General features: G+C 27.5%; 1 protein-coding gene across 1 annotated transcript in view; it reads left to right on the forward strand.

The window, feature by feature from the left end:
* The window catches only part of Gfrl (Glial cell line-derived neurotrophic family receptor-like), a 338959-nt gene that overhangs the window by 108107 nt on the left and 203162 nt on the right, over positions 1 to 27690 (forward strand). The window contains 3 exon segments of the mRNA XM_011503933.1: positions 16665 to 16778; positions 16927 to 17156; positions 17280 to 17487. Of these exon segments, the coding sequence (XP_011502235.1) occupies positions 16665 to 16778; positions 16927 to 17156; positions 17280 to 17487 (552 nt within the window).

Genomic DNA, 27690 nt, shown 5'->3' on the forward strand with positions numbered 1-27690 from the left:
AATATATTAAACCCTTGAGACATTTCATACTCAGTTAAGTTTTTAGTGAAGGTCTATTTAGCGCTATTTCGGGAACGACTTATACTTCTTCGGATTGTCCATTAACACTGTTGTTGCCCCGGAAGAACTACGACATAAACCCGTATGTCCACTAACGCAGTTCAAGAAACTGTAGTTACCTGTTCCAAGGGAGCTACGACAATCCGCCTATCAGAGTCCAATGACGAATCAACGATTAGTCTTTGTAAGTAGTATCGACTACAATACTTATACATATATTGAGATTCAGAGTATTACATCGACAAGCACTAAGGACGAAGAAGCGACTCTTAAAACGACAGTGCGGAATAAATTCCAGTACGCGTCGTCAAGTTTCGCACCCGCCAAGGGCATCCCACTTCGTAACCCTCACCTTAGTTCAAGTTCGGAAGCTTACGAAAGAAAGCAAAACCCAACGCAAGTGCAGACAATCCAGTTTCGCGCCACTTGCGATATCTTTCAATCATAAAGCCGCATTCCTAACCTCAACCACACACGTGCTCGTTCGAACGGAACTTCGCGCCATTCGCCATTCGTATTCAATAATCAAGCTGCATAGATTATTGTACAGTTGGCTCCGCAACGCATCACTTCAATCCAGGAATTTAGTTCTACAAGTAATAATAGTAATACTAGTCAACCGTGTCATTAATAAATAACAGAATAAATAGCATACTTCAGCCATATCTTTATTGTATTATTATAATATCCCTTCCACTTGTGACCTGTCATCGCTACCACACAACACCCGTCGTCTCTGAGTTGTCAACGGCATCAAATTCTATCCGTCGAACCGGCCTTGAAAACACAAGTCGGAACGACGAGGTGCATTTTGTATAGTATGCAATCAATACGCTTCTTCACGTATGAAATTCGTATACGGAATCGACCGCTCTCTCTATTGCGACAAAAAATTCTACCGAATAATATGATAAAATCGACGATTTAACTGATTTTCTCGTATCACTCTACATGCTACGAATTTCACCCTTAACTATCCTTTTTTTATATCCGAATGCAGATATGGATTACATCTTATTTCTTTTAATTTTTTCTACAGTTTACTTTCGTGCGTTAGACTTCCTTTTTATGTGCTCTACTACTTAGGGAGTTCATTTTCTTATGTCGGTTTTTTTAAACTATTGCGTTTTCTATGCACATATTCGATTGTAGATAACTCTATGCATATAGAGGGGACTTCCATTATATAATAAATTTTTTTTCCCTAAGGCTTTTGTTGAAGATTTATTGTAATGTATATATATATATATATATATATATATATATATATATATATATTTCGCAAATTCGTAGTTTATGTTTAACGGAAATTACATTTTACATTAGGTTTTACTTTCTCATTTGTTTGATGAGGTAATGCATCTAGAAATCATTTTTACAAATTTTTGAAGTAGCTTGTATAAATTTTATAATAACAATATTAAAGATATATTTACTTTTAAAGAACTATAGATAATGCTGTAAAATATTAAATTTAAATTAAAAAATTATTCTAATTATAAAAATGATTTTTAATATTTCTTTTTAATGTACAAATACTTTTATTTTAGTATATTAAAGTAGTGTGCAGTTATTAAATCGAATACAACATTGTTTTTCATTTTTATAATATAATAAGGTATTAAACATAACATATTGAATTTAATTTATGCCAAAGATTTCTATAAAACAATAATTTAGATTGATAAAGTCGTAGCTGATTAGTGTGTAATTTTAGTGAAAGACTAAAATTACATCTAGTATTCTAGATTATTTATAAACAAGAATTGCCCTAAAAGTGTGCATAGATTAAATAAAATTATTTTTATGCGTAAATTTTTTTTTTGCATTCCACCGGAATTATAAAAACTCTTTAATATTCATTAATACTCACCGATTTTTTTACTTACCCGCTTAACAGTTAAATAATACACACGAATTAATACAAGTTAACAGGTCGAGAATTCCTTTTGATCGATTTGAAATTATCGTGGTAAAATTTGTTCGATATTGAGCATTATACCAAGATAAATGTGACCTCAATGAGCTGAAATAACTAAAAAAGAAACATTGGAAAATGTGACTTTCAAAAAATACACGGCAATGTTTTCCTTATTCCAGTCAACGGGTTAGTCACATATACGCCGGTGCGCATACATATAAATTCTGAGGGAGACAAGCCTTGTAGAATAGAGAAAAGTAGACTAGTATTCTTAGTGTGCAGCCACTTCACCGAGGGTTGAAGCGGGTGAAGACTTTTGAGAGAACGATCTACTTCCGTAGCGCAGGTGAAATTAAAGAGATGAAAAATCGAGAAGAGTTATATGTTTCTGGATTCCGGGTCATGCGAGGCGAGCATTCGTTTTTCCCTTCCCTAAAATTTATTGCTCATTTCTGCCTTAACAATTGCAATATTTGAAGATAATTTCAATCTCTTTGAAAAATCTTGATAAAATTTTAGTTAAATAATCGACGCTATAGGAAAAAAAATTTGATTTTAGTACATTTAAAATATAATTCATCTTAATTTATCTTTAATATTACGAATAAGTGCTTCAAATTACTATAGCTTAGTATTTGGGTTTTTATGATTTGAAAATACCATGATATATCAAAGATTCACTGAATAGTTTAATATATATTTCTATATATATATATATATAGAAATTATGCCTCTAATACAATAGGTATTCTATAAATAGTAAATGTAATTTTACCAAAATATTCAAATTAAATTTCCAAAATATTTATGACGCTCAATTTGAGCTTGTGGAACAAGTCATTGATTTGGTTATTAATAATTCAGATGTAAATCATAAAATAAATATAAATTTATTTTACGTGTCGTCATAAGATTTAATTATATAAAATTTATTCAAATAATTATAGAAAAAAAATAGAAATTTAAATTTTTAAATCAATCTCATCAATTGTAATAATATTTCAATTAACAACAATTACGTATTTCAATTATTTCTTTTTGAATTATAAAGATCGAACAAAAGTATTTTAATAAAGTTATAATTTATACTTTTTATATAAAGTCCAAAGTATTTAACGGAAATATTTTTCTTTAAGAGCTTAAAAGTTAGATTTTTAAATATCTAGAATATAGAACTGTTGTTTAAATAACCGAACAAAATTATTAATCGAATATTACATAGATTTTAGCTTTTATAAATTTAAATATTACAACACTTTTTAAATATTTCATTAATTATTTAGTGATTTGATACATTGTTACTCGACTATTCCGATGATTTAGATTTTAACTACTTCAATTTAAATAAAAATAAAATAAAAGTTATACTCAATTTATGAATGATTCATTAGGTTCGACAATATAGTTATATTAAAATTATTGTAAATCTGTTGATAAAAGTTGATCTGATGGTTGTATTTCTATTATTTATTAATTAATAATATCAACAATGAAATAATTTGAAGTAAATATGCAATGATGTCTATTTACAATAATAATTTAAATTATTTTTACTGAAATTATAATAGGAACATGTACTATGCATCCATAGCAGAGATTATTTAATTAATTTTATAATATATGTATAATAGAGATAATACTTAATATTTATTTTTTATTATTTTCGATTAATCTTATACGATTTTATGAAAGTTTAAAACTAGATGAAGAATAGAAAATTTCTAGCTATAATATTTAATAACTAAAATAAGTATAATTTTTAATAAATAAATGTATTATTGCTTGTATCTTAAATTCTATATCGATCACAAATAATTACTTATACATATACTGCATAATATATAATAAATAAATAATTTTTTTAAAGTAAACTGGTAATAATATTGATTATTAAGTTTTATTTATATAAAACTATAATTTATTATGATTTTAATATATAATTATTTTTATTAATTGAATACTTAAAAATTCTATAATGTAATTTTGAAATTTTGATATTTGATTTTTAAATACATTTATTTCTATATTCAATTATGCAATATAAGTACTGATAGTTGAAACAAAGTATAATAATAATAAGATTTTATTCTATCTGTTTTGGTTCCTGTCAGTACCTCCTTTCGTCCTGGTTTTCCCAAGCGCATAAAAAGCTATGAGAACTCTCATGGTGTAGCACGTATGTGATTACTTTTAACGAGCAACCACTTGGAAGATTGCGCGGGTGAAAGAAAAAAGAAAAAGGAGAGAAAAACTACATTTATAAATAAATATATATATATATATATATGAGTAAATTGAAACATATAGATGGAACATTCTGTTACATGGGTTACATATTGTTTAATTTTTGTTAAGTTGTATCGATATAATTAAAATTAAAATTATTGAATTTTATGGCACCTTTATTTATTACAACACAATTGTTGTAATGATTTAAAAAATCAATAAATATGTATTCATTGAAAATTCAACATAATTTCCTGCATACAATTCAATATTACATATTCATGTATGTGATAAATGAAAATAATGAAACCAACTAAAAATATACTTACTAAAAAAAGAATGTCTTAATTCAACATTTAACTTAATTCAATTAGGAATTGTACGAAATTTTGTATCTTTAGTATATTAATTATATGGAAAAAATATAAATATCAATATAATCGATAATTATTAACAAGGCTTTAATATATAAATTGAATAATCTTAAAAATTTACATTTCATTCTTCAATCTTGCTAATATATAATCATGAGTATACCAGAGAAAGGCGTAAATTTCAATGGGATCAGTGCAAATGCTTTTATCAGTTTATATCGCATAAGGAACAGAGAATATTTGAATATTCTACTAGTCATGTTTGGGCAGATTTTATCAAAGGCCAATAATGTTTCTGACTGTTTCCGTATATTTCATTATTCATAGGTGTCAGACGGGTTTTTTTCCGTTAATATTTTTCTTTCTGCTTCTCTCTCTCTCTCTCTCTCTATATCTCTATCTCTCTCTCCCTCTCCTCCTGCATCTTGTATGTTCAAATTTATTTGTTTAGAGTTATTTTAAAAAATCAAACATTGTTAATTTACAATATCCTAACATAAATTAATAAAATATATTTAAATATAACAGATATTTATAATTCCCTGCATTTTTACTAAGAAATAAAGTTCTTAATTCATGTATTTATTTTTGTTATAGAATAGATATATATTATAGAATAATTTTTTATAATTATAAAAATAGATAATTCAAGATTATTCATAACTAAGTCGATATATGTTATTATTTTGAATCAGTTCGATAAATTATATATTGGAATACTTATATTTTATTCATTATAATTATTATAAAAACTTTTACTTTACTTGTGCACAATAAAAAACTATAATTTGAATAAATTTTAATATTTTATATAGTGTACTGTGTACAGTTGAATTATTACGCATACGAAACTGCTAGGTTAACAAATTTAAAGCATACCTAATGTTTATAAGATAAAAAATATTAAAGTCATTATTTTGGAAAAGTCAATATGTAAAATAAAAAGAAAAATGTATGCGAACAAATTCCGTATCCTTCTGTTAACTGGTTAAATTTTTTTATTTCATGAAATTTACTGTAAATTATAATTATATTTAACAGTTATTGAGAGTAAATAATTTTTTTAAATTAAATCATTAACAAAATTAAATGAAGTTATTCAATTTAAATAGTTTTAAATCTCATATTTACAATATAAAGAATATTATTTTTATGTTCTAAACTTATTCATTTATATAAATATAACATAAAAGTTATAATACTTTGTAATATTTATTGAAAGAATACAATTCAAATATAGTCATTGGTTAATGTTATTTGGAATTATATCATTTTGCATAAATTTTATTCAAATATCGAGAAACGATTTAACGTCAGATCTTATTACGACAAAAGTTCTAGACGACTTATTTTCCCTATGTCGCGATAAACTTTTGAATAAAGCATTAGGTTAGTCGACTGGACAAGAAGAACGTTAGTTTCATAAATCAAAGTAGTTCGAAAGCTAACATGACCATCGTTAAAAAGTATCCGACTACATCAAGCTCACGTCACTATTCCTATCTCTGTCAAGTGGCAATATGTATGACTTAGCGCATCGAATAATCGTTTGATCACTTTTGGCTCGTTTCTAACCTCAAAACGTCTTGGCCATTCAAAAGAGCATTACTTCTGAAGTCGCATTTTTTCCACCATCCTTACTAAAGAAAAGTATAGGGGAGAGAGGGAGTCATGGAATAAGTGAATCAGTGTATGACAGAGAAAGAAGAAGGATTTTCGATAAACGTAGAATAACGGCGGGCAAACAAATACCATAACATAGCTTTCACCATGATCTCGCTCAAAAAATCTTTTTTTTCTCCCTTTTTTATCGCTATGGATTTTAGGAAAGAGAGAACGAGAGTACAAGCGAATACTGATAAAGGGACAGTACGGTCATCTTTTTTGCAAAGATTTGATTTGTAGTAATCGGAAGTCTCATATTGCCGAAGAACGGGGAACAACATATAACGTATTTATATTTCCAAGAACACAAAATTGTTCAGTCCAGAGAGTAGTTTCGCAATTGTTTTACATTTTTGAATACGGTATCTCTGAATTAAGAACACTCGACATTTTTTTGTAACAATTTTGTTTATTTATATGTTAAACAATCTTGTTATTCTCCCTGATTATTTAAGTATAGTTCGTTCTTTTTAGCAATATATATCGATTACCGCTATCATTTATATAATATGTTCATAATTTTTAAAATTTCTCATTTTAATGGTCTGTTCTTTTAGTTAAGGAGGAAAATATTATTTAGAAACAAAAATTTCTTCAAATGTACTAAATTAAAAGTATTTTGTTTCTTTTATTTCACTTTATTTTTGAAAAGATATTGTATTCAATAATTGATGACAGATAAATTAAATAATTATAATATAGATAACTATATAAGAAATATTTTTAAAATTTCGAAATAGTATATAAGTGGCATAAGAATTAAATTATTTTCATTTCTATTTCATAATGAAAAGTCGGACTGTTACTAGGAATATAATATTCTCCTTTTAATTCATTTGATATTGTAAATTAAATTTCTTTTATCAAGTTTTATCAAGTCTTTTGTTTATTGAATAGGAACATAAGAAAAAATCACTAATTTATTAGGAGTACTTAATATGATTATATCAACATCTTCTTTATGTAAATAATTAAGCAAATTTGAAAAAATAATATAATTATAAAATGATTTAATGTTTATAAATATTATCATTTTTATTAATTTTCATTCTTATAAGTTTAATTTAATAGCGTCTATTAATATTTACCACTGAAAATTATTAAGAATTAATTACAAAATTTTTACTTTTTTTCAAATTATTATATACTTATTATAACAGTCACATTTCCTTATATCTTGAGAAAAGTTTGAACAGAATATACCATTCTTTTTCTCATTTCATTTGGCATAGTTTATTAAAAAATAAAAACAATTATTATTATTAAATTTAGAGTAATAATGAGAATTTCAACGTATAAAATAAAAAAACTATTACTTAAATAATATATAAAAATAGCTACATCATGTATATTTTCAGTTTACTGGTGTATTGCCTTAATGATATTCGGTAGTATATATTATCCAATTAATCTCCGATATTTATGCTTTCTTCGTAGAACTTTTATCTGTTCGATAAGCACATTTATTCCATAAATAATTTTTTAATATTGATGAAAATTTTATAATGGAAAGGATAATAATAGTAAATATAGATACTATTTAGTAGTATAAGCGGTGGTAATCGGAAGTAGTAATATTTTATTTTCATCATGCAAAACTGGTAACTTTAAAAATTCATATTATATACATAGTCTATATAATATTATCACCACTTATCTAATAATAAAATTAATTAAATGAAGTTACTTAAAACGCTCTTATAAAATTAATGGAATTTCGTTACTATTATGAAGATTGGGTTATCAGATTGAAACTTTCTATTCCATTCTAAATTTAAAAATACAATGTAGTACGAGTAATATATATTGAAATTGAATAAATTAACAATTTAGATGTACTGCAATGAAATTTATACAAAAGCAATATTAATACAATCATTCTAGCAGGTTCTTTCTATTGAACATTAACTATTATTGTGTCACAATATGATATATTAAATGTTGCATGTGCGTAGTTTTATGTAATTTGTATATTGTAATATGTTACATCATTAATTGAAGAATTTCTAAATCGCGTATTAATTATTTATTATTATTTTTAAATCACAATAAAGTTACTCCGCATTTTAACTGATTCGGTTCTCTAAGCAGAAAAACTTATCTTTCTTTTTCTTTTTTTAAACTTTTTAGAGAAGTATTGAAAGACGCTCTAACTGCAAGAAATTATTTCGTTCTTCATTCGTTGAATCATTTTCTTTTTCCTTAGAAAAGTGTGCCAGATTTTCTTTTAATCATCTTTCATTCTATCGCTTTCTCTTTGTCTCCTTTCTTCACCCTTTGCATTTGCTAACTCAGCAAAAGAAATCTCTTAATTTTTTTTTAATTTTCCTTACGTCCTTTCTTTGTATACCATTTTTTCTTTTTAACATTATTTTTTCTATCGTTTTATTTTTTTTTCAATGTTTCCAAATTTGGATTTATCTATGTGAAGAAAGATTTGATAAAAAGCTGCTAAACATAACGAATAAGACGCTATGTAAAGAAAATATAATTATAATATGTAATATTACACAAAAAGCTCATGTAAATATTATTAATATTTATAGCATATAATATAAATTTTAACACATAATCAAATTATTAAAAAAGATATACAGTTACTCATTTATTGTTACTTTATCAATAAAGTGATTCATTTAAGTTTACTTCGTTAATCAATTAAATTTCAAAGTCAAATGAGACGTGCATTCTCGAAACTAATGTATTTTCAATCCCGAACATCCACAAATTGATGTTGAATATCATATATCTTATTGAATGAATATTGACTTTTAGTCGGTTGTAAATTGTATTAAAAATAAAAATGTTAAATTTATATACTAAAACATATTTGAATCAAAGCTGAATTATAAGTCTAAGTATCTATTTCGAACTTTCTTAATGAAAGCGTTACTCACATCACTCATTAAAGTGTTTAAACAGGACCGCAAATAGGAAACTTCCGTAAGTAACGGATAAAGGGCTTTCAGACGTTAATGAATAAGATCATACTATCTTGCATCAATTATAAAATTAAATCATTTAATAATGTTATCAGATTTCATTTTTGAAGTTTCCTAATCTGAATAATAACAATATTCAGTAAAATATTTAAAAATTTATTACTACGACACTTTTACATTATTTGGAATAAACGACTTTTATTTGTAGTACTTTCGGGTAGTTCTGTAGTTATAAATATAAAAACATTATTTTATAGCAATGATGTTTCATATAAAATATAAAATATAAAATTTCAAAATTTCAAATATACAATTTCATATAAAATATAAAATTCATATAAATATAAAATATAAATACTTTTCGAATTCATATTTTATATTTACCGTAGTCTAATAGATTATTTCACATAATTTCCAAAATGAAAAAATTAGTCCAATACATAAAATAGAACTAAATTGTAAATTTTTTCGAAGCGACCTAAAATTTACGTCTTCTGTGCATATCTTTTAAACTTAGATTCTTATCTTTTACATTTAACAATAATCTGAGACCTCAGTCTTATCACATATATTCAGTACTCTGTCGATTATTCTATTGAATTAAGTTACTTAAAGTGAGATAGAGGGATGGGTTGGCGACGTTGCTCATTATAGCCGAAAACTCACAGATAAGCTTATAAGTCGTCAGAAACAAAGACACTGCCTCGTTATCTACCGTTAAATTTAGGTTGCTAGACGATAGTGTGTATAGATCACATATTAGGCTATCCTCGTTAATAAAATTGGATGGGAAATCCTAAGTCGTCTACGGTTGTGGCTCTCTTGTGGTCTTCACTGCGACATCTATCCTCTATTTAAGACGGATTTATCCTCTCATACACATTTAATTCATTAATTCATTAATAATTTATTTGAGTTATGAAATTTGTTTGTATCGATATTCTTTTATAATATCTCTTCGTTATCAAATTCTATTTAATGTTTGTATATGGTTTACTAATTACTTTATTATTCATACATTTGATTTTTTGCTCTTTTGTTTGTATCTGTTATGTTCACTCATTGTTCCATATTTTGTTAGTATGCGCTATTAAAAATTATATTGGACTCTTTTTTTGTTAAGATCTTGTTTGTTCGTTAATTTATTTATTAAAGTATACATGGCTGTGATGTATGCTACTATTTATTTCATAAATTAGTTTTATTCTATTATTTCAATTATGACTCTATAATAATTTAATCAAATATCAACTTATATATAAGATCAATTACTTAAATTATTGTTTTTTTCACATTTTATTATTTTTTTTTTTCATTTAATTTATACTATTGTTTCTCTAATTATTCCATTTAGGAGGTAGCAATAAATTAAATTGTTTCTTGCAAATTAAGTTGCAGCTATTTCATTGGTACTTTTGATTTTGTTCTAATACTTTTTTACGGAAATGCCATTTTTATTTATGTTTTACCATATCTATGTTTGATATCGCTATAATTAAAATTTCAAAGCCCAGAACTTTCACTTAAATTTAATCTTACTTGTATGAATATTAGAAACTTTATTTGTATTTCAAAGTATCGTAAGTATAGAATTATAATTTTTAAACTACACTGGCTTTGTAAGTAACATAACTTATAAAGAATAAACAATTTTTTTCATTTTGCATTTGCTTTTGAGCAAATGAAACGCGAACGCAAAATTTGAAAAAAGTCTGAAAGGTTTTGCATAAACAAGTTTCGAACACACAAAAGTATCTTCAAGTATGGGATTTGGCATCTAAAAGTGAAAAGAGTCACGAACCTCAATCGATTCTACAAGACGAGTCGAGAAAACTTTCGAAGGGGCCCCAGTGGGACCGGAAGTAACTTCCGAGATAACATTGAACAAGTCTTTCCTACTGAAATTCGACACATGTTTTTAACATTTATATAAAAATTTATAGATTCAACTTTTTTGTGCCAAATACTTAAAATATTTATTTAATAACAAAATAAAAATAGACACGTTCTCATAAAAATGTTAAGTTTTATGTAAAGTAATTTATTCATTGATTTTCTTTTCATTAGAAATATTAAGTGTTGAAATTTAAAATTGAAATTATTCTATAATAGATACAAAATTAGATGATTGATTGGTATTGCATTTAAAAGTTATTTGAGTAGTTGCAATGTACTAAATTTAATTCCACAAACTTTTATTTATGTTGTATTTGTAAAATTAATTCGCTTAGATACTTGTTTGTAAACAAGATTGGTTTACATTTGTTGTATTAAAAATAATTAGTTTATTTTGATTATTAATAATAAAATTATAATTATTTTCATAATATTGAAGAGATTTTTGTTGTTTAATAATAATATATTTTCATTATTTATTGTTAAAGGTAGTTTAATAAAAAAAATAAATAAATAAAGAAATATATAAAATGATGATAATCATATTAATAACAAATACTTAAATTCATTTACAAGATAATCCATTTATATATATATATATATATATATATATATATATATATAAATGAATAATAAGATTAAGATAAGTAGATTATGAAATCTATCTAAAAATATCAGCTTAATTTATAAATTAAAATTGCTTATAGCTTAAAAAGAATTGGTTGACCGAACAAAATCTCTCTTGATTAACAAAAATACATCTTACACAGCCTTATGCGTATTCATTAAATTGTCGAATGTAAAAATATCGAAAGCATATGATATTCCTTAGTTGTCATTGCGGTTGGAGGTGAAGTGGAGTTGCACACAGTATGAGTCCGAGTGCGGAAAATTCATAAGAGCCAACTCTCACGATACGAGAAAAAAGTTACGTATATGCGACGCGACAAATCGATCCGCGACCTCCAGTGAGTCGCAATTAAAGTCCTTCCCCTCCTAATATCCGCTACTACCAGCACCGGCCTGCCGATTGTTATCTCTATGCTTGCGATTGGCTGCCAAAGGCACGAAAGGGTCACGCGCAAAAAAGGGCAATAAAACCGTTGGCCAACTTGAAGTAAAAAACATAAGTAACAACAACAACAATGATAACAACAATAACAATAATAATAATAACAATAATAATAACAATAATAATAATAACAATAATAATAACAATAATAATAATAATAATAATAATAATAATAATAATAATAATAATAGTAGTAGTAGTAGTAGTAGTAGTAGTAGTAGTAGTCACGATGATGATGATAATAATAAGGGCGAATACGGGTTAGGAATGAAATAAGGAGGCAAGCGGCTCTATACGCATGTTATATCCCCATATATATTTGGAATACTGTTGAATCAACATCACGAAGGCTCAAAACACATAGCATCGACTGTTCTTTTCTCAACTACTTTTTGATAATGAAACTACGCCAGACATCCAAGGAATTGATATAAAATTTGTATGCCTCCGATTATTATACAGGATTGTGAATTTTATCCCACAACAAATGGAATAAGCATTTAATAGTATTTTTTCCTTTCAACTATTATCCAACGAGTTATAATCATTAAAAACAAACAATAAATTAAATATACTTATATATTATATTTTTCTATATTTTTATATACCTATTTTTCTATATTAATTCTATGTAAAATAAATACTACATTTCATACATTTCATAACAGTATAATATTATTATTCGAGGTTAACAATATCTTGAAACTATGTAGTTAACAAATGTATCAGAAATATATTTTTTAATCAACTAATCTACTTTTAATTTTGTTTGAAATTATTAAAAAATAATTTAAATATAATGTATTATAGATTATATGTGCGTGTAATTTAGATGAATGATTTGTTATGTCGGTAAATAAAGTTTAATTATTATAAATTCTTTTTTCGCAACTGAATTCAATGATTTTCGTATATACTTTACAAAATTAATTATAAAATTAAAATGTAAAAAGTTATATGAATAACTCAAATGAGCTTGATATGGAATGACAAACATTGATGTTTGATTGAAATTATTAGCGTATGCAATGTCAGTTTTCAAATATATACATATACAAAAGAAAAAGAGTCTGTTTTTATTCGATCTATGAAACTAATATGATTTCGATGGATCATATACTTTTTAATCATCGAGAATGCTACATTTATGTGTTTCTATTTCCCGTAGATGACCTATGAGATGTCCTACGTATTTGTGGCACTTAATTTAGTCAAATTGAATTAGAATACGAATGCAATTGGTGAGGTTCCGTATTATAACAGCGTTAAAAAATTCATTAAATTTTAATGTTTTTAATTTATGAATCAATATTATTTAATGCAGTTAATATACCTTCATGGAAAATCTATAATGTTCCAGTAAAATATTCATAATGTTAGTTGTGTACTTCTTCAGACTCAATAGAGCTAAGATGGGTGGTTAAGATCCCTTTTTATTTATTAGTAAAATGTATGTTATTAATTAATTAAATCACAATAATTATTGAAATAATGAATTCATTAATTATTTCTTTAATTCGTTTAAATTTTTAAAATATAATTAAAAATAAAAATTTAATCAAAAGTTATGAATTTATTTTATCCATTGTTTAAAAACGACTACTAACTTCCATTGAATCTTAACTGCTTTCTATAATTTTCCAAACCATAAAACAGAATAATTTTTCTCCATTGCTCAGAATCAATCGAAACTACCCGAATAGAAAAAGAAATATCTGCTTTTTGCTACCATCGTTTGCATTGAGAGATCCATTGCACAAAAGAAAGTGGCTAAAGCTACTCCGTGAATTGACGAAGTGCGTGATCATCATCGTAGTCGTCGTCGTCGACGTCGTCGTCGTGGCAAGTCGACTGGAAGCTCGGAAGAGATTTGAAAAATGGTACGTCGTTAATGTGGCGGTTCTGTATGAGTTCAGTTGCTTCGAAAAACGAGTTAAACGGGGTGGAAGAGGGAGAACCCATTACCGATTCATCGTTGGTATGTTGCGTTCTGATATCGGACTGATGGCTTCGGTTGATCCATCTAAACCTTTAATTTCTTACTTTGAAAATAAAAAAGGAATTGAGCTAATTCATATTTCCAAAGGGTGCTTCATTTATTCATTTCATCAATATGTGTTACATTAATATAATAATAAATATTATAGGAATAAAAAAAATGAGCCGCAATTTGTTCATGATCAGGGAGGAGATATTTTTGGGGTGTGACATCATTCTGTCGACTTTTAGTTAGCACGCACAACTTTAATCGATCATTCCCCCCTCTCTCTCTCTCTCTCTCTCTCTCTCTCTCTCTCACTCACTATCTCTCTCCCTCACATGCACTCCATCATTATCATAAAATTTATATTTATTGTTTTATTAACCACGATAAGAACAGATTCTAATGTATTTATTGCGTGTCACGTATTTTAATAAAATTAGTAAATGTTAATAGTTAACGCTTATTTGTTTACTTGTATAAAAATAATTTGTTAGCATTGATATGTTAAATATGACATAAAATATATTCAATTAAAATAATTATTGATTAAATAACATTTTTGAAACTTTTTAAACAGACATATTGACCACATAGATTTCAATTAATAATACCAAATTTATAAATCTTAGATTTTCTATTAAATAAATAAATAAAATAAATAAATAAAAATTAAATAAATAAATAAAAAATTAAATAAATAAATAAAAAAATTAATAATCGATTGGGAAACTCACATAAAATAATCGTTTTAATTAAATAATATCTTAAATAATAATTAAAAGATGAATTGTTACACGCACTAATACTAAAATTTATACTTATATTATAATTACTATAATTATTATATTATTAATAATATTAATTGAAATTATTTATATAATATATTTAATAGTGCTTGCAACAATGCTTATTGATTATATATACGATTGTCATTATTATTATTAATGATAGTTTATTTGATTTAAGGTAAGAGCAAAAATATTGTATAACCTCTTATGCTCTGCCAATATTCAGGTTCTTTTAAAATTAATGCAAATAATATAGGGAGAATGATTCTCGCGAATGGTTTTATATATTTTTTGTAGCGATTAAAAAAATGGCCTACTTGTTACTACTCTAAACTATTATTACAAGCTAATTTATTTAAGTAAATGTTAAAAAATTATATGAAATCATGCATAAATCTTTGAAAGTTTTACATTCTATGGTATAAAACTCAAAATAATAATTATTCACGAATGTATCTCATAATCTTTGTATATCCCATTTAACAAGTAATAAACTTTGTAAAGCAGTACATAAATAAAATCTAAAATTAAATTTTAATCATTATTATTATGATATACATAAACACTTTATCATTTCATTCTATTAATTTTATAAGTTGCTAAAATTTTAACAGGGATAGATAAAGTGATAGTTTCCATAGGAATAAAAATAAAATAAAGTAGTTCAATGAAAAGCTAAAGCTAGAATTTCATATAAGAATCGCACTGATAATTAGAAAAAAATTAATCGACCCTATTTACACTGAAAGTATACGGAATTGAGAGTTCTTGTTTTTATGAATAATGATTGATATGCTATCATCGATAAAATATAAATATTGGCTGAGATATTAGTACTGAATATTGGTTTTTTAAAATTTTTATTAAACTATGAAGATTCTAGAAACTTTTATTATATCGTAGTAAAATAGAAATACCCAACATTCTATTGTTTAATAATAGTAATTTAATAAAGTAAATTTAGTAAAGTAACTAATAGTTTAAATCAGTTAATGTATCTGTTTGAAATTCAGAGAATCTCTGAAATGTTATCATTGGGGAAAAATTTGATGAATCAACATGGAAGACTACAAAGGCTGATGAAATATCGCCGCCGATGGGACAAGCAAACGAAGTGACCGATCTTCCTGATGTTCCAATTCCGAAATTTTCAGGCGATTATCTAGCATGTTCCGGGACCAATTTTAATCAATAATCTTGAATAGTCAGAAACTCAGTAAATGCAAAAACTTTATTACCTCCGAATATGACTGGAAGGCTCAGCAGCCAAGATCATCTTGAGTTTTACATCACAAAATGACTCTCTTGCACTGGCATGGGAGAATCTAACAGAACGATATGAGAATTCTCGATATTAAATCCAATCTCATCTTAACGAGCTCGTCTGTAATTCATTACCAATGAAATATGAGGCAGGGTTGATAGAAGATCTAATTAGTGATTCAAGTGATTTGCTAAAAAAGTTACGCCAATGCTGATAGCGGAAAGAAAGGGTTTCATACGTAACGAACACTTGTGGTACAACTGCTTGAGTTCCCACGCCATTTATAAGTGTAGGAACAAATACAAGTACATAAAGTGTTCCAAACGGCATCACATCCTTCTGCGTGATGACCAGATGTCCAATTCAACTAAGGCAAATAAATACAGTTTATAACCACTGTCCAAATGAGGAAATAGTGCAATCCTCACTTCACAGAAAATACCGCATCTAACAACCCTGTTGGTCGATACAGGTTCTGAAATCACGTTGGCAACAGAGAATCTCGTGAAGAAGCTCGATATACCTCGTCAACGTTCCATCATCCTCGTCCATGGAATTGGAGGATCTGTTACAACTCAGGCACAAGGTACTGTACCACTCATCCTTCAGTCAAATCATTCGAAATCTTCAGTCATCGTTCTAACTCACATCAAGTCATAATTACAATGCTTCCATTAAAAAAGAAACCCGTTAGGCATGGCCGCATCCGAGAAATCTAACACTAACTGATCCAGAATATCTTAAGCAAAGACCTGTGGATGTTGTTCTTGAAGCAGATTTATATGGACAGATCATTAAGTACAACATCATCAAGTATTCTCCATCCATGTTAATAGCGCAATGGTCCATTTTTGGATGGCTAGTACTTGGGCTTGTCAGTGTGATAAACAGTTTCGCGTCAGTGGCACTTTACACGTCAACACAGGAGGTAGAGGATTACCTCGGAAGGGACTGTCAATGTCAGGTTTGACTCGCTGGCAATTTATTCAACAACGTGTACAACCATTTTTTGTAACAATGGTTAGCTCACTATATACAACGGCAACAATCAATTTCCAAATGGCATAGTCCATGGATTGACATTAAGATTGGCTCGTTGATACTCATCACTGATGAGCGGTTCCCACCTTGCAAATGGCCTCTCGCTAGAGTAATCAACATTCATCCAGGCAAGGATGGGCTGACCAGAGTAGTCACATTAAAAACAACGTCAAACATCATGATGATACCAATACATGAGTGGCAGTGCTGCCAATTCCTAACCAAAAGGAATAATCGTCAAATTGGAATTGCCGGTGGCGGGTGGAATGTTCGAGATTCAAAGAATCTCTCAAATATTATCAGTGGGGAAAAATCCCAACAGCTATCATTTCAAAGAAAAACTTCAAGGGTTATCATTTCAAGGAAATTATTCAACGATCATAGCTTCTACAAAAATTCTCCAACGGTCGTTGAGACTCGGAAAATCCGGTACATCCGAAATGAGTGCAAATTCTTTCTCGCACGACAGTCGAACGCATTGTTCTAGCGCTACGATCGTCCCTTTGTCTTCAGCTAACAAAGCAGTCGCGTAGATATTTAAGGCAAGCGCAACATGAGATAAGCGCTATTCAGTCATGAGCTAGTCAGCCAAAAATCATTACGCTACGTAAGAACCTTCTTATAGGTACATCTTACTAGGTACAGGTATCGCATACTAAACAGAGACATTATGAAAGGTCCTTCTCCTCCTTCACACTACACGACAACTTGGAGGAGACCAACAATCAAGTTACCGTACGTAGCACTGCACGAAGAAGTGACTTTACGACCTCCTACTTCTACATGTAATGCATGCTGACATCTCAGCGATTCCCTTCATGGAAGTAGAATCATTATATTGTAGTTGTAAAATAAAAGAAATACCAAAAATGAAAAACAGATCTGTTAAATTCTGAATTCAATCACTACCCTTTCCACTTGCTCGTACTTTTTCTCCCACTAAGCAACTGATGGACATAGTTGAATTCTAACTAGTATCTAATTTAAAATTATTGTGTTTATTATTTATTAAAATAATTAAATTTAAAATTTAAAAAAAAATAATAATTTTTTATAAGCACAATAAATTATTATACTGAATTGTTGGGGCAAAAAATATTTATATAATTAATACTAGGAATAGAAATAAGAATGTTAAATGCGATGATAAATCATAATTGATATTACTGATTACTTTAATAATAATCAAATATTTAATTAAATAATTGTAATTGAATATTTTATTATTGTTTTAGCATACGTTATAAAATGTAACTAAAAGCATACATTAGTTAGAAAAATATTACCGTCATGATTAAATTTTAAATAAATTGCAAAGCATGCATTATTGTAAAGTAATATTGTATAAGTAATATTTACATGTTTATGAATCATAAAGATTTTAAAGTGTGACATTTTGAAGTTCAATGCAATATGTATTGTAAAGATAAATCTTGCAGTTATTTATATTAATACGTAATATAATGATAGATATACAAAATAAAAGAAAAATTTTAAAAACTTAAAAAATGCAATAATATAATTAAAAATAGTTATTTATTTAATAAGGGTTTTATATCGTTGATAAACGTCTATATTTTTTCATTTTTTGTTTTAAATATTTGTTTCTGAGTAAAATTTAAATCTATATTTAGTTAAATAGATATAGGCATGGAAAAAAATATTATTTCAAGACAAATGATTATATGCACTTTGTAAGTTTATTTTATATAAACAATGATTATGTCACAAATGAACATGCGATTTTCGTATATTTATATTGTACGCAGCTGTATTTTATACTTATTAAATTAATGAAGCTCATAATTTCTGTGTTTTTTTAAATTTTAATATGAAAAATAATCATTCATTTTATAAGTCCATTATTTTTAGATTATCAATGTGTATACTTCAAGAATTCGTGAATTTTATCATAATATGAATCTATATAAATAATCGTTCATTATTAAACCTAAGTAATATTAATAAAAATTCATGTTGGAACAATAAATGTCGTATGCAAGCATTATGTAAATATGTATCATAGAAATTGATTGTGATCTGATTAAGTTACAGGATAAATTTTATTACTAAATTATTTATGATAATATATTTCGTTATAAACACTGAATTAATAATAGTACAATAAATTCAAGGAATAAAATCTTTAGTACATGAAAATGCGTAATCGTGATTTAGATGAATACTATACTTCATTTCATAATTTAAGGTTAAATCACAAATCAGATACATTAACATAAATATGTTATGAATACTTAATTAAAATTTATATATATATATATATATATATATATATATATATAATTGAACATAAAATTTTAATAAAAAGTAATTAATTGCCAGATAAAATAATTATATAAAGCATTATTTATATAAAGAGGTATTGAAATATAAAATAGTTAAAATCCTTCAAAAATACTACTATTAATAGGATCGGGAAGAATTTTTTGTTTTTTATTAAAATAAGCTATAGGTTGAGTTTTGTATATTGCTTGAATTTTTAGAATATTACTGCGGTTGCACAAGTATATATAATTAAAATAATATAAAATAATTAAAAATTAAGTTTACTTATAGTCAAAAATTTTTTTTATTATTACAATATTTAATTTAATTTAAATTTTCGGAATGTACATTGAATCAAATTTTCTATAATTCCGTTAAAACTAGATTCATATATTATGTATAATTTTGTGCTTACTAATGAAATTTAGTCAAATGTATTTTATAATTTAAACGTGATTTTGAAAAAGCTTTATTTTTTTTATTTCATACGTGATTTTCGTAATTAAATCTTCTTATCCCGTTCAGTTGGAAAACCATAGAATCATTTAAATCTTTGATTAAATGTTGGCGTATATTTGGTAATATTTTTATTCTGTAGTAATAGGATTTTCGACTGATTTATTTATGAGTGTTTCCATTAGTTGTATATAGAAAAATTTGCGTTAATTATTAATGATTTAATTTTGAATGATATAAAATTTATTTATGGAAATTATAATATTTATTTTGTATATTGTGTTATATTTTCATTTTCAAATCACATTTGTATATTTATGTTATATTCAAAGATTTGCGGTAAAAAAAATATAATACATAAAGGAAATATACAAACAATATATAAAGGAAAATATTGTTCCATTATAGTTTAAAGTATTTTTTAAAAACTGTATTATAATCCTACCAAGCGTAAATCTTTTGAAAGAGACATGCTTGAGAAAAGTCCCGGTTTCATTCACCAATGATTTCATTAATAAAGTACGTCTTTTATATGAGTTTTCGCGTTCATCATCTATCTCCGTATTCTAATTGTCCCCCATCTTGAAACTGAAACGATCATGTAATAACTTTCATGATAAAAGCTCAAACAAAATCTGTCATGTCATTTAGTTATTTTAGCTTTGTCATATTATTTCTCAACCACTAATATTGCTATGCAATTTAAAAAGGTGCTCGTGCACGCTGATGAAAGTATTTCCATATATATATATATCCTAAAAATTTTAGTGGATAACAGCCTCATGATCCTCTAGAATGTGGACAGGCGCCGATAATTGAAAATCGCTGTACCGCATCAACACCTGCATTCGCGCTCTTTTCCGCATAACCTCCTCCCTACCCGGCACTTTACACGCAATGTATTTCAAATTCCACCCTTTCGATCCTCGCACGGCCACTTAAGCTGGGCGAATTTTCCACGTGACAATCTGAGCGGATTCGGCGTGTTTGTCGGGCTCTGTTTGCTTCTTCTGTTCCAATAAATGCTCGTGTTTCTTCGGTAATTAAGACTAGAATTTTATAAAGCTCTCGAATCACAGATTCCGAATGCACGCCTAGAGAATGTATCACTGATGGAAGTCACTCGACCGTCTGATTAATTGGCCTTTGGCCATTACAAATGACAAATTATAATTGATTATGTGCAGCCGGCGTATAACGTTCAAGTGAGAAAGGGAAGTTTATTTCGATGGATGATCTTTGAGCTAAACTTCGGCTTGGATGGTGAAAGAGTTTTATTATGTGGAAAAATAATGCTGATAGATTTAACGGAGCTTATCGCATTACGTCATTTAAAAGTTTCCTTTCTTGTAAAAATAATAATATTGCATAAAAGTAAAGCTTTTCAATTCACAGATTATTTACAATATAACCATTTTATAAATTAAATTATAAACAAATTGTTTAATAGTCATTACCGCGTTGTCCATTAATTATTCCGCACACTTGCATTTCATCGTAAGTTCATAATTGGTTTGATTAATTATAGTACCACTTGGACGTATAACAGTTCACTGTATATGAAAATAGTATGGTTTCGGATTTTCAGAAAATCATTGAAGGAATATTGTAGAAAAGTTCATAAAATTTCAATGAATCAATTGGCAGTTTCATAAAAGTTTGGATTACCTAAGAAATGCACCGTAACAAATAACTTTTTGATAATAGGATTGCAAATTAAAACGAAAAAGTAGAAATGAGCGAAAAATGGGAAAAGGGAAAATAGGGACGGAAAGTAAAAAAGTTGGGGTTCGTTCTAGTAGATCAGCGCATAGTCGATTATCTGCTTTTGGACGAGCTGAAAAGTTCTGACTCCACGACTCCTGCACACGTATGAGCATTCATGCATTTTATTCATGATGTATGTAATGCGACTATCCAACAAACTTCTCACCATGTTGAATTGTTTACAGATTTCGAATATCCGATGGGAGATAATTAAATATACTTTTACATATATAAGCAATCCCTTATCAAAAAGCTATTAGTTTTATTTTATATTTTTTCGACACTAATAAATAGTGTCTTAGGGCATCGATAAAAAAAGAATGTAAATGAATGAAAAGATAATTTTATTGCTAATATGGTTTGGAAAGATAGCGACATAAATGACATAAAAGAGAATGAATCAAAGGTATGCAAAATAGTGACGGGGAAGAATATTTTGTGATAAGAAGTCTAAAGGTTGTAAAGTGAAAGAAACTCAACGAGATGGTTTATGGAGATGGGAATTGAAAAGACGAATTTCATATTGCTTTTCTAAAAAATAAAATAGTCATATTCAAATGATATCTAATTGAGCACGTAAAGCTCTATTATTTTGGATTTAAAAAGCTCAAAGAAATTGTTAAGAATTCCTCGTAAAGTCATACTTGAAGAATTAAAATTTTATAAAATGCATCCTAGTTATTGGGATAATTAATATCATACGTTCAATAATTAATCGTAAAGAATGGTATATTAGGTAATACATACGAATATTTGACAGCTTTTCTCTTATATTGAGAATTTAATTTTTCTTTTTCATACATATGTCAAAGGATCAAATGACTGGGAATTCGGATTGTAAAAAAAAGAAAAAATTAAGTAAAAGGTGGATGATAAAAGAGATGTCGAAGAAATATCGGAGTCAGAGGGAAGATTCGATAGATTCATAGTAACAAAAGGAAAATGGAACAAGGAGTGAGCAAGAGGAAGAAAGAAACAAGTGGAGAGAGAGATAGGGAGAAATAGAAAAAGACTAACGAGTATCGAAGGAAGAAAGTTTTCCTTGTTTTTATTGGCTTGCCCTCGGCACCCTCTTTCCTACTAAGTTCTTTTTCTCCGTTGTACGCTCCGGTTCTAGCTGCTCTTCCTGAATCGAAACGAGAGTAAAAAATAGAAGAGAAAAAGATGGTAGATAGAATCGTTTCGATTCCAGAACGAAGCCGATTATTGCCTCGGTTGACATTATTTATAAATATCAATAGATACAGAGCTGTCGAAACTTATCCTCTTCTCAAATTACATTTACCTTACTTAAGCCACTTGATTCTTTTTCTTAAAGTTCCTTTACTCATACAAATTACTCGTCCTCATACCAACATTATTATCTGCTTTAATGAACATGTAAAATACCTCACGACTCAAATGTAACATAAAAGTGCGATGATAAAGTCGATAATGAAAAGTTTATAGCCGATAATGATTAGAGTATAAATATAATGAATGAGACAATAAATATAATGAAAATAATGTTTTATTAACTAAAAAGAAATTATATCAGGATGATTGACCATTAACATCACAGAATACTTTATACACCCATTTATGAAATGAAAGATTGCATACCAAGGTCGGCTGCAGTAAAGCCCAGAGCTATTCAAAACTTACTAAGCTTAAATTAACGTATGCTCATATTAAATTCGATCGATAAAACTTTCATCGTCTTCATGCAACTAATAATCTGAAAATTAGCAGATTTTCTTTGAAATCCATTAGCATCGAAACAATTAGCAGATTATTAAATTTTCAAATTTTGTAAAAGCTTCAGTCTTTTTAATTAGTATAATTTTGATTTCTTGATATTAAATTTTGTTACGATAGTATGTTAAGGTATTCAAAATGCAAGGCAATCGATTTTTCACGTCATATTATCTGTTTGTATTAACGTGTACGATGGATAATCTGCCGTAATATTTAAAAAAATTTTGTAAAAGTTAGTTTTAATAACAAAAAAATATATATAGGATAGTCACTAAATTTTATGAATAAATTTTTATGTAAGATAGATAATGAATACAAATATGTATACTCAAGATTATATATATATATATATATATATATACTAATTTATCATGTATCTTTATATTCAGCAATACTAAATAAATATTATAAAATGATTCGTTAAATTTATAATCATATGATTGATTTTAATTAGACATAATCTGATATTATAAAAAATTTTGAAAAATAAAATTTATATATAATTAATTGTAAGTAAAAATTGAAGAAATACAACTGAATAAAAAGATCTTTCATATACATTGATTGATAAGATTCTTATATAATAAGTACTTGAGGAATCACTAGAAATTATTCGATCATCGATCGATACAGTGATTAAGAAGTAAAGAACTACGGTTTACATTTAGCAAAGATAAAACGTAACATTGAGAACATAATTAAAAATTCACGAATTACTTTTTAAAAACTTTGTTTAAAAACTTGAAGAGTGAGAGCGTGAAATAAAGTTAGATTGTGAAATCAATAAATGAAGAAAGTCAACATGAATGGCGAGGAACACGCAAGAGGAACGAAACTGGGTGGGGGTCGAGTGTTGAATCGGGCGTGGCGGGGAGAGGAAGAACACAAGGAAAAAAAGTATTGAACAAAGAGGAAGGAAAACGACAAGTCCGGTACTTTGAGATGATTCGTCTGTCGTATTGGATTTCCTCTCAAGGAATGCTCTTTTGCCGCGTGGAATCACATTACCGCGAGGTTCTTATGGCGCTGCCCTACCACCTCCCGCCCTTACGTATCTTCATCGAAGTTTGCCTGTAAGTAAGAAACGCAATTACCGAACTCCTTCGTATCAGCGTATCCTCCTTCTTTCGTTCGCTATTCCGCGGTGAGCGCCTCGAGTGAGTGAGCAATCGAAGTACCTGCCTTTCTGGAAAAACTTCCGGGATTGAACTTGTGTCATGAGAAAACCGTTTCCTCGAGTCAGCCTCCCTTTTGCAAACGTATTCCTTTAGATGCTTATTTGCCAAACCAACTACTTTTCTACGCACCGAGCGTAAAGATGCTGATAATTAGCCTATCTAGTGATGTTATTTAATTGCCAATTTCGTAAGTGATATTTCTGCGAAATGTACTGCATTGTAACAGAGTTCTTCCATCCAACATGCGAGTTTACTTGGTTGCATGACTGCCGGCGGTTCATGTTTTCCCTGTCTTTACGATATGATTTATTACTTCAATGAAACTAAAATTAACATATCTGTTGAACTATATCTGAGCATTACGATAAACAATTACCTTTAATAGTCTGCTCTATGTAAAAAAAGTTTGCTTTAAATAAGTAACCGAGTGTTTTTAATTGTGGAGAATTGATAATGAGGTCGATAGCTTAAGTTTCAAAAAGGCATGTTATAACAATAAGAAATTTGTTTCATTCAAAATATAATGCGCTTGCATTATATTTTCTTCTATTTTCAAAGTATCCTACAGCGAGCAATATAATTTAGATTCCTCTTAAGTGAGCGCTCAATAACGATTAAGTAAAACGCATAAAATAACCGCTTTATCAAAATTGGCATTAAATTGCAAGTGGATAGTTGGACTATTATTTCGTTGGCCAAACGCTGTACGACACGAAGCGAAAAGATGTGGGGAATGGAGAAAGAAAAAATTGAGGAAATAAAGGAAGTGTACAAGAGAGGGGCGGCAACGAAAACAGTCGATAAGTTTTGTCCTTTAGACTCGAATCCCGGCGTCCGTTGTGAGTCGATTTCCATGCATTTAACGCACACGCAAACCGCTCATTGAAGCGAAAATGTAAACGATAATCCTACAATGAGCGCAAACGAGGCACTTTGATACGATAATGGACTAGGGGAGTAGAGATAAATCGAAAGAGAAAGAGAGTGAGTGAGCGAAAGAGAGATAGAGATAGATAGAGAGAGAGAGAGAGAGAGAGAGAGAGAGAGAGAAGACTGGGAATGAATGGGGGAGTAGAAAATATAAACTATTATACTTTACCGATTCCTCCGACGCGATTAATATTTGATTATCTTAAATTAGGTACAGGAAAGGATCACAATTGATTTGAGAGATTGTAAAAAAGTATTAAACTATAATATATCCGGTCAATGTAAATTTTACAGTTTTAAAAAACATTCCCGGTAAGGTATTGGTTCTCTATGTTACATCTACGTTTATTCGATTATATTTTGAATTAATAAAAAATATTCGATTTAATTACGGTGTTTTATCTGGTTTAAGTAATCAACAATGATATTTAAGTTTCCCAGGCCATTGTTTATGCAATGTAGATTCTCATTAGCGATTATTACACTATTGATTTCAATTTAATCGTTCATGCTTTACGATAAATATTTTTTAACTAATTGCTTTAATAATACTCGAATAATCACCGTTAATATTTAGATTAATGGACATATTTTAAATATTTTTTTTATCTACAAAAAATTTATGATAATGAACAATAAAAATTGTAATTTTACACATTCAGTTTTTATATATAATTTATATGAAAAAAATAAAATAAAATACTTTATGTGTACTCAATACGTTAAACATTATACTACACACACACACACACATATATATATATATATATATATATATATATATATATATATATATATATATTTATATATATATTTATATAACGCTAAATATTTTAATATATTTAATTATAAATACTATCGGGAATATTTGTAAAGATTTGAATTGAATTCATGAAAATTTTATTAAATAAAAATACCTTTACCAGATCAAAGGTACTTGAGTGCCATAAAGGTAATTGAGAAATATTGTTATCTGAGAGATTATCTTAATTTTTAAATCTTATTATTGTCATCTGTTTTTTAAATGTAAATCATCAACCATAAACTTCATGAAGATTTCCAATAATATATGTTCAATATCATTGTATTATACAGTAGTATAGTATGATTGATTTATACTGAACTTAAGAGAATTTTAACTTACTTCTTCAGTTAAATCGAATATTCATTAAATTACAAATAATATAAAAACATTTAAAAGAAAATGAGTAAATTAATGTTATCTAATAACTATGTTAATACAATTAAATAGAATATAGTATGAAAAATTTGTAATTTTCAATGGATGAAAAATAATGGAAAACTTACTAAATAAGTATTATTAACAATATCATGAATTTTAAATAAGTATTAGTAAGTAATCTACAAGTATTTGATGTAATAGACGTAATGGGAGAGTGAGAAAAAAGTTTGCACAAATAAATGAAAACGAAAAAGAGTGCGGATGAGATTGAAAGAGGTGAAAAACGGAAAGAGTTCGAGTGGAGTAACAAAGAAAGAGTACGGTAGCGATTACGTAAGTACACCTACCGATAGATCTATCATGACAGGTGACCTCGCTCTTATCCTCAATTTAATTCCTCCATTTTTCTTAACCCCTTTTACTCCTCGTCACTTTTTACGTTTTCTTACATTTTTTTTCACTGTCTCATTTAAGTCGATACTCAACTACCTAATTTAATTAATGAATAGCTCAGGTATAGAATGTAACTAATGATAATTTAATCGTATTGAATTTAAATTTGCCTATAAAATGAGCTATCTTGAATAAAATGTGATTTTGTCATTCTATATATGTGCTTAATTTTATTAATTTTCATTACAGAATTAAAATTAGATTAGTTTTATTATTATCTTACGTAACAGGCAGTACACTTACTTTAGTTATGAAATGAAACCTTCTTAAAACGGATTAGAAATCGACTACGTTGAAAATAATTCGTTTATAAATTTTCTTTTTTTAAATTATTGTACATGAATATTATATAAATATATAAGTTAATTTTATTCATCTGGCTTTTATTAATTAAAAATGTTATATTTTTATAACGATTCTAGTCTGCGGCTCTATGTTAAATATGATGTAACTGTAGCCTGAGCGAT

This window comes from Ceratosolen solmsi, unplaced genomic scaffold (assembly GCF_000503995.2).
Source record: "Ceratosolen solmsi marchali unplaced genomic scaffold, CerSol_1.0 scaffold10, whole genome shotgun sequence".
In the NCBI taxonomy this organism is placed as follows: Eukaryota; Metazoa; Arthropoda; class Insecta; order Hymenoptera; family Agaonidae; genus Ceratosolen; species Ceratosolen solmsi.